This window comes from Diceros bicornis, chromosome 11 (assembly GCF_020826845.1).
Source record: "Diceros bicornis minor isolate mBicDic1 chromosome 11, mDicBic1.mat.cur, whole genome shotgun sequence".
Taxonomy (NCBI): Eukaryota; Metazoa; Chordata; class Mammalia; order Perissodactyla; family Rhinocerotidae; genus Diceros; species Diceros bicornis.
In genome coordinates this window covers 56,279,506-56,291,689 of record NC_080750.1, presented here as the reverse complement: position 1 = coordinate 56,291,689, position 12,184 = coordinate 56,279,506, and the positions used below count along the sequence as shown (strand labels likewise).

Genomic DNA, 12,184 nt, shown 5'->3' with positions numbered 1-12,184 from the left:
ATACCAAAGCCAGACAAAGACAATACAAAGAAGGAAAATTACAGGCCGATATCGCTGATGAACATAGTTGCAAAAATTCTCAATAAAATATTGGCAAACCGAATACAGCAATACATTAAAAAGATCATACACCATAATCAAGTGGGATTTATACCAGGGACGCAGGGATGGTTCAACATAAGCAAATCAATCAACGTGATACACCACATCAACAAAATGAATAAAAACCACATGGTCATTTCAGTAGACCCAGAGAAGGCACTTGACAAGATACAACATCCATTTATGATAAAAACTCCAACAAGATGAGTATAAAAGGAAAGTACCTCAGCATTTTTAAAGGCTGTTTATGACAAACCCACAGCCAACATCATACTCAACGGGGAAAGACTCAAAGCCATTCCTCTGAGAACAGGAACGAGGAAGGGCTGCCCACTCTCACTGCTCTTATTTGACATAGTACTGGAGGTTTTGGCCAGAGCAATTAGGCAAGAAAAAGGAATAAAAGGAATCCAAATAGGCAATGAAGAAGTGAAACTCTCACTATTTGCAGATGACATGATTTTATATATAGAAAACCCTAAAGAATGCATTGGAAAACTATTGGAAATAATCAACAACTACAGCAAAGTCTCAGGGTACAAAATCAGTCTACAAAAATCAGTTGCATTTCTGTATGCTAATAATGAACTAACAGAAAGAGAGCTCAAAAAGAAAATACCATTTACAATTGCATCCAAAAGAATAAAATATCTAGGAATAAATCTTACCAAGGAAGTGAAAGACGTATACAGTGAAAACTACAAGACATTATTGAAAGAAATCGATGATGATGTAAAGAAATGGAAAGACATCCCATGCACATGGATTGGAAGAATAAACATAGTTGAAATGTCTATATTACCTAAAGCAATCTACAGATTCAATGCAATCCCAATCAGAATCCCAATGACATTCTTCACGGAAATAGAACAAAGAATACTAAAATTCATATGGGGCAACAAAAAGCCTGAATAGCTAAAGCAATCCTAAGAAAAAAGAATACAGCTGGAGGCATCACAATCCTTGACTTCAAAACATACTACAAAGCAATAGTAATCAAAACAGCATGGTACTGGTACAAAAACAGACACACAGATCTGTGGAACAGAGTTGAAAGCCCAGAAATAAAACTACATGTATATGGACAGCTAATTTTTGACAAAGGAGCTAAGAACATACAATAGAGAAAGGAAAGTCTCCTCAATAAATGGTGTTGGGAAAACTGGACAGCCACATGCAAAAGGATGAGAATGGACCATCTGCTATTACCATTCACAAAAATTAACTCAAAATGGATCAAAGACCTGAAGGTGACACCTGAAACTGTAAAACTCATACAAGAAAATATAGGCAACACACTGTTTGACATTGGTCATAAAGAAATCTTTTCGGATGACATGCCTACCCAGACTAGAGAAACTAAAGAAAAAATAAGCAAGTGGGACTTTATCAGATTAAAGAGCTTCTACAAGACAAATGATACCAGAATCAAAATGAACAGACAACCCACCAACTGGGAGAAAATATTTGCAAAACATATATCTGACAAGGGGTTAATCTCCATAATAGATAAAGAACTCACACAACTGAACAACAAAAAAACAACCCGATCAAAAAATGGGCAGAGGAAATGAACAGACACTTCTCCAAAGAAGATATACAGATGGCCAATAGGCACATGAAAAGATGTTCAACATCACTATTCATCAGGGAAATGCAAATCAAAACAACACTAAGATATCACCTCATGCCCATTAGAATGGCTATAATCACCAAGACAAAAACCAACAAATGTTGGAGAGGATGTGGAGAAACAGGAAACCTTATACACAGCTGGTGGGAATGCAAACTGGCGCAGCCTCTATGGAAAACGGTATGGAGATTCCTCAAAGAATTAAAAATAGAAATACCCTATGATCCAGCTATCCCGCTACTGGGAATCTATCAAACGAACGTGAAATCAACAATCCGAAGAGGCTTATGCACACCTATGTTCATTGCAGCATTATTTACTATAGCCAAGAAGTGGAAGCAACCTGAGTGTCCCCTGACTGATGACTGGATCAAGAAGATGTGGTATATATACACAATGGAATATTACTCAGCCATAAAAAAAAGACAAAATCGTCCCATTTGCAACAACATGGATGGGCCTGGAGGGTATTATGTTAAGTAAAATAAGCCAGAAAGAGAAAGACAAACGCTGTATGATCTCACTCATATGTGGAATATAAACCAATACATGGACAGAGAAAACTGTATTGTGGTTACCAGGGGCAATGGGGGTAGGGAGTGGGCACAAGGGGTGAAAGGAGACATATATATGGTGATGGACAAACAAAAATGTACAACCAAAAATTTCACAATGTTATAAACTATTAAAACATCAATTAAAAAAAATGACTTAAGACAAACTCAAAAAAAAAAATTCTCTTGAATGAATGGGGAAAAGGGAAAATCTCAGTAAAGAAATGGAAGTTATAAAAAAGACCCAAATGGAAATTATATAATTGGAAAATATAATAACCAAAATTTAAAATTCACTAAATAAAGTCAGTAGTAGAGTAGGGAGATGAAAGAAGATAGAATCACTGACGTTGAAGAAAGATCAATTGAATTTACTCAATCTGAACAACAGAGAGAAAAAAGATTGAAAAAATTTATCAGAGTCTTAAGGATCTAGGGGACAGTAAGAAAAGATTTAATATTTATATCATTGGAGCCCAAAGGACCAGAGAAAGAGTGTGGGACTGAAAAAAGTATTTAAAGAAATAATGGCTGAAAACTTTCCACATTTGGTGAAAGATATAAACCTATAGATCCAAGAAGCTGAGCAAATCCCCAAATAGCATAAACTTAAAGAAATCTTCATCAAGAAATATTATTAAACTTCTGAAATTAAAAGACAAAGAAAACAAATCTTAAAATAGCCGGAGAGAAATGACACAATACCTATAAAGGAGCACCAGTTTGAATGACAGCAGATTTCTCATCTGAAACCAAGGAATCAAGAGGAAGTGGCATAACATTTTTCAAGTGCTAAAGGAAAAGAACTATTAATCCTGAATCCTATTATCTGATGAAACTGTCCTTCAGGAATGAAAGGGAAATAAAGACATTCTTAAACAAATTAAACTGAAGGAATTTGTTAACAGAGCAAATAAAGTTACTAGGGACAAAGGAGACATTAGATAATAGCAAAAGAATCAGTCCAATAAGAAGTTATTTCAATCCTAAGTGGGTATACACCAAACAACCAAGTTTCAAAATAGAAAAAGCAGAAACTAATAGAACTGAAAGGAGAAATAACAAATTCACAAGTATAGTTGAGAACTTCACCACCCCACCCTCAGCAATCAATAGAACTGCTAGATAGCAATTATCAAGGTTATAGAACAGCTAAACACCACTACAAACTACTAAGATCTAATCTGGTAGATCTTACAGAACACTTATAGAACATTCTACGCAACTGTAGCAGAATGAACATTCTTTTTCAATTGCTCGTCGAACACTCACCAAGATAGACAATATGATCATAAAACAAACCTTAACAAATTCAGAAGAATCAAAATTACACAGAATATATTCTTTGAAGATAATGGAATCAAACTAGAAATCAGTAATGGCAAGATGACAAGAAAATCTACAAACTCTTGAAAATTAAACACACTTCTAAATAAAACAAGATCAAAGAGGAAATTTAAAAGGAAGCTTTAAAATACATAGGACTGAATGAAAATAAACACAATGTATCAAAATTTATGAGATGCAGCTAAAACACTGCTATGGGGTAAGTTTATAGCAATAAAAGGTTATATTAGAAAAGAAGGAAGGTCTCAAATCAGTAGTCTAAGTTCCTACCCCAAGGTGCTAGAAAAACAAGAGTAAAATAGAGCTAAAGCAAGCAAAATGAAGGAAATCATTTATGAGTAGAAATCAGTGAAATTGAAAACAGAACTATTAAGAAATTTATTGAACCAAAACCTGGTGCTTAGTAAAAATGAATGAAATTGATAAATCTCCAGTAAGAGTAATAAAGATAAAAAGACAACACAAATCACCAGTATCAGAAATGAAACAAGGGATATCACTACAGATCTCATAGTGATTAAAAGGATAGTAACAAACAGCTTTACATTTATAAGTTCAGCAACTTAGAAGAAATGGGCCAAGTCTTCGAAAATTACAAACTACCAAAACTTAGCCAAGTTGAAATAGATACCTTAAATAGCTCTATAAGATATTTTTAAAATTGAATTTGTGATTAAAAAGCTGTCAAAAAAAGAAATCTCCAGGCCTAGATGCTTTCATTGGAGAATTTTACCAAACATTCAAAGAAAAATTAATGTCAATTCAATACAATGATACAATCTCTTCCAGGAAATAGAAACAGAAGGAACACTTCCCAACTCATTTTGACACCTGTATTACCCTGATACCAAAACTAGACAACGACAGCACAAAAAAGAAATCTACAGACTAATATCTCTCATGAACTTAGATGCAAACATCATCAACAAAATTTTAGTAAATCGAATCCAACCATGACCAAGTAGGATTTAGTCTGGAAATGCAAGTCTATTTCAGTATTAAAAAATCAATGTGATCTACCATATCAACAGGCTAAGGAAGAAAAATCATATGATCATATCAATTGATGCAGAAAATCTTTTGATGAAGTTCAACATGCATGATAAAAATTGTGAGTATAGTAGAAATAGAGGGGAACACCCTCAACCTCATAATAGGCATCTGTAGAAAAACTTAGATCTAACTTCATACTTACTGAATGCTTTCCCTCTACAGTTGGGAAAAAGGCAAGGAGGTTTGTTCTAACTGCTCTTAATAAACATAGTACTGGAAGTTCTAGTTATTGCAATAAGGCAAGAAAAAGAAATAAAAGGCATGCAGTTTTGAAGAGAAGGAATAAAGCTATTGCTGTTTCCGGTTGACATGATTATCTGCATAGAATATCCCAAGGACTCTACAAACACACTCCTAGAACTGAAAAAATGAATTCATTTTAGTTACAAGGTAGAAGATCAATACACAAAAATCAACTGAATTTCTATACATTGGCAATGAACAAGTGGAAACTGATATAAAAAGTGCAATACCTTTTATAATTGCTCCAAAGAGAATTAAAAAAACTAACAAAACATGCAGAATTTGTGTGATTAAACTGACAAAATGATGAAATCAAAGAGTGAAAGAAGACATAAATACTTGGAGCATCGTAACATATCCATGAATTGGAAGACTCTAAGTAGTAAAAATGGCAAGTCTTCTTAAATTGATCCGTATGTTTAGTGGAATTCCTACTAAAATCTCAGAAACATTTTTTAGAACAAGCTTATTCTAAAATTTATATGGAAAGAGGCCTTAAAACAGCCAAAATAATTTTGGAGAAGAATAAAGTGGGAAGAATGACTCTTCCTGGTGTTAAGGCTTACTTATAGCTACAGTAATCAAAACAATATAGTACTGGTGGAGGGATAGACATAGATCAATGCAGCAGTATGGCGAACCCAAAAATAGATCCACACAAATATGCCCAACTGGTTCTTGACAAGGAAAAGCAATTCACTGGAGGAGGGATTGCCTTTTCCATATTAGTGCTGGAGAAATTGGACATCCATCCATAGGCAAAAATATGAACCTTGACCTAAACCTCATGCCTTGTGAAGTAATTAACTCAAAACAGATCATGCGCTCTCACTGTAAAACATAAAATTGTAAAACTTCTAGAAAAAGAAAAAAATTTCAGAACCTAGGACTACCCAAAGTGTTCTTAGACTTGATACCGAAAGCACAATCTATTAAGGAAAATGTGATAAACTGGACTTCATCAGAATTAAAAACTTCTGCTCTGCTAAATAACCCATTAAGAGGATGAAAATATGAGTTACAGGTTGAGAGGAATATTTGTAAACCCCGTATTCAACAGGCGACTTGTATCTAGAACATATAAAAAACCACTAAAACTCAACATTAAAAGCACAAAGAATGTAGTTAGAAAATGGGCAAGAGATGTGCTAAACATTTCATTGAAGGGGATATATGGATGGCAAGTAAACACATGAAAAGATGTTCAACATCATTAGCCATTTGGAAAATGCAAATTAAAACCACAATGATAGATCACTACACACCTTTCAGAATGGCTACAATAAAAAATTAGTGATAAAACCAAATGCTGGTAAGGATGTGGAGAAACTGGATCACCTACACATTGCTGGTAGGAATGTCAAATGATAACAGCCACTCTGCAAAATAATTTGGCAGTCCCTTTTAAAAATAAAAATGGATTTACCATACCAAAAGCAGGTAATTCCACTCTTGGGCATATGTGTAAGAGAAAAGAAAACGTATTTTCACTCAGAAACTTGTACATGAATTTTTTTAGCAGCTTTACTCTTAATAGCCAAAACCTTGAAACTACCCAAATGTCCTTAAAGTGGGTGAATGAATGAACAAATTATGGTATATCCATACCATGGTATGCTACTCCACAGTAAAATGGAATAAACCCTTGATGTTTGCCTCCAATACCTTGGATGGACTGCAAGGAAATAATACCAAGTAAAAACAGTCAATCTGAAAAGGATACATACTGTATGATTCTATATATAAAATTCATGAAATATAATTGCAGAGGTTGATGGAGAACAGATGAGTAGCTAACAGGTGTTAGAGATGGGAGTAGTGAATGTGTCTATGATGTGTTATGGTACACTCATGTGCCACATAACGACTGGTCAACAATGGACTCATATGATGGTGGTCCCATAAGATTAGTACTATATAGCCTAAGTGTGTAGTAGGCTATATCATCTGGGTTTGTGTACGTACGCCCTATGATGTTCGCAAAACAATGAAATTGGCTAATGACACATTTCACAGAACGTATCCCAGTCATTATGACTGTAATGGTACAGTTAAGTACCTTGAACATGGTGGTGATTACATAAAACTATACATGTGTTAAAATTGCATTGATACAGATACACAAATGTGTGCATGTATAACAGGTGAAATTTCTATGGTTTGTACCAGTCCCAGTTTCCTGGTTTTGATAGTGTACTATAGTTACACAAGATGATAAAACTGGGAGAGGCTGGATGAAGGGTACACGGAACCTCCCTGTACATTACTTTTCACCTTTCTGTGGATCTATATTTCAAAGTATAATGTTAAAAAAAATTACTCAAAGTAACTCAGATTTTTTTACTTGTATTTCTCAAATACCATGAAGGGAAGATATAGTATATAGCAGTACTCAGTTCTCCACCACCCACTGTCTTGTAACTCTGTAGATACTCCCATACATCTTTTCAGAGTTTACCTCACATCTTTGCCCGGCCCTGCCTATTTCTTGTTTTTGGTCACCTCGCCTGCTCTCTGACCTATATCCCTAAAGCTCAAGTAATTGATAAGCTAATGCCAAGATCTCCTTGAATAGAGGAAGAAACTGAGTAAACAGAAGCTTTTTGTCAGGCTAGAGGAGGAGAAAGGCAGAACATGTTCATATAATAATGCTTTTTGTTCTGGCACACTCATGAAGTAGGTGGTATTGTTATGCCCAGGCTTACAGCAAATTTAAGTAATTTTGCTGAAAGTCAGCAGTGGTTAGGTGGCATTGACAAATATGTGAACTGACAGACTTCGGGGTCTGTCATTGTCCATGTTCTTAACTGTCATAGTATAATGCCCTTCCACCATTATAATACACTCCTGTGAGTGCTGCTGTAGGAGGTAATATATTAAAAATGGTATGGTAAGTCACACTTAACTCACTAGAGGAGGCATGGGAAACGTTTTCCAGGGATGAAATGTTTGATTTGTGTTTTGGAAGATGAGTAGAGTTAGCCATTTTTCAGGAGATGAGTGAGATCGTGGTGTAATCCACAAACCACAAGTGGTTGTCATGGCTAGAGTGTAGGCTTTATGATTGAGCAGTGGCAGAGGTGAGACTAGAGATACCTAGATCACAAGCGGCCTTATCTACCATTCAACAGAATGTGGATTATATTCTGAAGATAATGGGAACCATTGAAGGATTAATGTGGGGCTTGATGTGAAAGAGAATGTTAGAAAAGTCACTCTAACTGCATTGTAGAGAATAGACTGGGAGGATGTGAGACTAGAGGTGAGATGGTAAGGTAGGAAGCTTGGAAATCTAGGAGTCAAAAGAAGAGAGCCTGAGCTAAGGCAGAACCTAAAGGGACAAATTATAGAGTTATTAGGAAGTAGAATTGGTAATTTGGCAGTCATTTGTATTTGGCAAATAAGAAAGAGAGGCAAAGATAACTCTCAGCTTGCTGACTTGGGTGGCTGATTGTGATCAATAAGTGACATAGAGGTAAGACCATGTAGTAAAAAGAATGATGAAGTCAAGTTTATAAATTGCTTGAGGTATCTTTGCTACCTAAGAGTGGAGTTGTCCAGATGTCAGTTGCATATACACAGAAGTTCAAGAGAAAAGAGCTGTGAGGTTGATTTAGATTTGGAAATTGGCAACATATGTTAAAGCCTGGTTATGAAAAGAGAAGGAGGGCCAGAGAGTGAATCTCTAGAAAATGTTGGCATTAGCTTTGAGTCAACAAAGAGAAAAGCCTGTGAAAAATAGTAAAGATTGAGCCCAGGAGAGAGTGCTGTTAAAATATTGAAAGAGAAGAGAGATTTTTTTTTTTAATGTGTGAATTCTAAAACACTATTTAGTAGGATATAATGAATATTGCTTAGTTAGTTAAGAGTAATGTTTTTAGGGGCTGGCCCCGTGGTGTAGTGGTTAAGTGCACGCACTCCGCTGCTGGCGGCCCGGGTTCGGATCCCGGGCGCGCACTGATGCACCGCTTGTCAGGCCATGCAGTGGCAGCGTCCCATATAAAGTAGAGGAAGATGGGCACGGATGTTAGCCCAGGGCCAGTCTTCCTCAGCAAAAAGAAGAGGATTGGCCAGATGTTAGCTCAGGGCTGATATTCCTCACACAGACACACAAAAAATGTTTTTAAGGGTATTGAATGTGAGAAGAGATTGAATATTAATATTAATCAATATGCTAATTAATATCGAGTAAAAAAATCAGAATAAATATAGTAAAATTCCAATTTTGTAAAAACAAATGTGTGTGCATTCATCATACATATGCATAAAAGAAAATTTGGAAGGAGATATCCTTAAACTTTAAGTTTCTCAAATGGTAGAATTATGAATGATTCGTGTTTTCTTTATTTTATAAATTTTCGACAATGAACATATATGATTTTATGAGAGAAAAAATACTTATGTAAATCAAGTAGATTCAGTCAAAACTAATTTCCAGTGGAAACATTAATTGCAAAATTTGCTCAAAGGGGTCTGTTTGAATTGTGAGCTAGGAGGTCATTTGTAACCTTAGAAAATTTTCACTGTCCTAGTAGGATCAGAAACCAGATGGTACTGGGTTAAAAATTAAATGGGAAACAAGAAAATGGAGGTGATGAATATAAAAAGTATGCTTTCAACAAGCTGATAAAAAGACATTAGACAGGGAAGTGGGACTGAGGGTTTTTTTACTTTGAGAGAAATTTGAAGCATAGTTGTGTGCTGAAGAAGAGAAAATTAATAATTTGACAGTCTGAAACTTTTTTTGAATTAGAATGTTTTTTTTTTTTTTTTTTTTTTTTTTTTTTTTTTTTTTTTTTTTTGGTGAGGAGATCAGCCCTGAGCTAACATCCGCCAATCCTCCTCTTTTTTTTTTTTTTTTTTTTGCTGAGGAAGACGGCCCTGGGCTAACATCTGTGCCTATCTTCCTCCACTTTATATGGGACGCCGCCACAGCATGGCTTACCAAGCAGTGCGTCGGTGCGCGCCCGGGATCCGAACCAGCGAACCCCGGGCCGCCGCAGCGGAGCGCGCGCACTTAACCGCTTGCGCCACTGGGCCGGCCCCTGAATTAGAATGTTTTGAATAATAATTTCTAATAAGAAAATAATTCCATATTTATGGTAAACTGTTAAAAAATGAGTCAGTTTGTGATTGGGTATGATCATTTGCAGTACAGAAATAGGATATGCCCAAGTGCAAAGAATTTGAGCTCAAATATTTTATGTTGTGTGTGTGTATTTTGTATGTCAACAAACATGTAGAAATGATTGGCCCTTTGTAAAGGAAAAATTTGATTTGGGGTTTAGCTAGTTTCCAAAGCAAATTTAAAAACCTTTTTACTTAAATGGCTAATGAAAACATAGCTGGTCTCTGTTTTGAATAATTATGTTTAGGGTTTAATTGCTTCCTACTGTTCTCACTGAATGTATTGGTTAAATTGATGTAGGAAAATGCCAGGGTTTGTTATCAGTTTATCAGCTAGAAATGATCAGTATTTGCCAAAAGAAATAAAGTGGCACCTGGATATTCCTAGGTAAGATGCTGATATAGCTTTAGTCATTCTTTAAACTTAGTACATTAAATGATGAACAGGGAATCCTGCAAAACCTGGCAGCTATGTATGGAGGCAGGTCCAGCTCTTCAAGAGGAGGGAAGCCAAGAAACAAAGAGGAAGAGGTATGCTTCCCGCATGTTCGCTACCTCCGTCACATAGCCATTTTTGAGTTTATTGCCTTCCTTTCTTGCATGGTTTAAATTCTTAACAATTATTCGAGGATTTTGTAGGTCTATAGGGACCTGTTAATATATTTTGACTGACATACTGTGTCATAATTTTGCCCCATAACTGTTATTCAGTGTTCTGAGTTCAATTTCTTTTCTTTTGATAAAATTAAAAATTTATAATTATAATGTATTTCTTTTCAGAAATAAGTTGATCTAAATTAAACATTTGAAAGCTAATATTACGTTTCCATTAACCAGATTTCAAAACTTTTATTTCTTGCATTCAGATTAACACTTTTCTTTAAATTAAAAAATTTTTAGCAGTAAAAATGTTGATAGTTTTTCTTTTAAATTAAAAATGTTGTGTTCTTTTTCTCCTTGTAGGTTTATCTGGCAAGGCTGAGACAAATAAGACTGCAGAATTTCAATGAGCGCCAGCAGATTAGAGCCAAACTTCGTGGTGAAAAGGCAGGTTGAAAACCAATTTTTAAAAAGTAGTTGAGTGACATTATAATAGATTAAGATTAAAAATGCTGTGCCACTAACACACAATAAAATCTAATGAAGACAGTGAAAGTCAAAAACCAGAAAACTATACATAAGGATAAAGTAAATCTTATTTATATAATTTAAAATTGATAGGACTGTTCCAGAGGAATTCTGAGAGGAAAATATAAGTAGTACCCGTGAACATATAAAATGATACATTTTATATCATTCTCTTTTTATCTTTTTTTCTGTTGTCTGTAAGAAATGATAGTTGTAGAGCGTTCACTTGCAGCTGTGAGAGAGAATTAGTAGCGTTTAACAATTTACCATTTTACATTTTTAGATGTTAGTTTATTCATATTATCTTCTACAGAGCTCTGTGCTGAATTTGAGGTTCTATCCTAAGTGGGTTGCTTATCTATTTATTTTGTAGAAAGAAGCTGATAGTTCTGAAGGACAAGAAAGAAGTGAGGAGGCTGACATGAGGCGTAAAAAAGTTGAAGCACTTAAGGTATAGACTAGAAATGATACAGGGTTTCTATTATGAAATTGAAACCTGAGGTAGAAACTTATATTCTTTGTGGGTTTTTTTTTGTGAGCAAGATCAGCGCTGAGCTAACATCCATGCCAATCCTCCTCTTTTTGCTGAGGAGGACTGGCCCTGAGCTAACATCTGTGCCCATCTTCCTCCACTTTATGTGGGATGCTGCCACGGCATGGCCTGACAAGCAGTGCGTCGGTGCGCGCCCGGGATCCCAACCCGGGCCACCAGCAGCGGAGTGCTCGCGCTTAACCACTGCGCCACAGGGCCAGCCCAAAACTTGTATTCTTAAGTCTTGCATAGTTAAATCACCTTATTCTCTTGCCTTAATTTTTCATTTCCCTTTATCCCTCACTTTTTGGTTTCTGAAGAACAGGGTTTTTCTCTAATTATATTATATATTTATGGACAGCAATTTGATGAAACGATGACATAAATACACGAAACTGTCACACATGTATCCTAAGAAAGAAAAGATGGTAACCTTAAAACTGAAAAATATAATTGTCCATTTTT

The 12,184-nt window shown here is 35.4% G+C and overlaps 1 protein-coding gene across 13 annotated transcripts in view; it reads left to right on the top strand.

Annotated features, from left to right (window-relative positions):
* NEK1 (NIMA related kinase 1) overlaps positions 1-12,184 on the top strand; it is a 181,319-nt gene that overhangs the window by 96,725 nt on the left and 72,410 nt on the right. For 9 of the 13 annotated variants that reach the window (XM_058550334.1, XM_058550340.1, XM_058550339.1 and 6 more), the window contains 3 exons: positions 10,507-10,590; positions 11,023-11,106; positions 11,561-11,638. In XM_058550334.1, coding sequence (XP_058406317.1) covers positions 10,507-10,590; positions 11,023-11,106; positions 11,561-11,638 — 246 coding nt within the window. Of the gene's footprint in view, positions 1-10,506; positions 10,591-11,022; positions 11,111-11,560; positions 11,639-12,184 lie in introns of all 13 variants that reach the window. The other 4 variants (XM_058550342.1, XM_058550338.1, XM_058550337.1 and 1 more) reach the window with 2 other exon arrangements.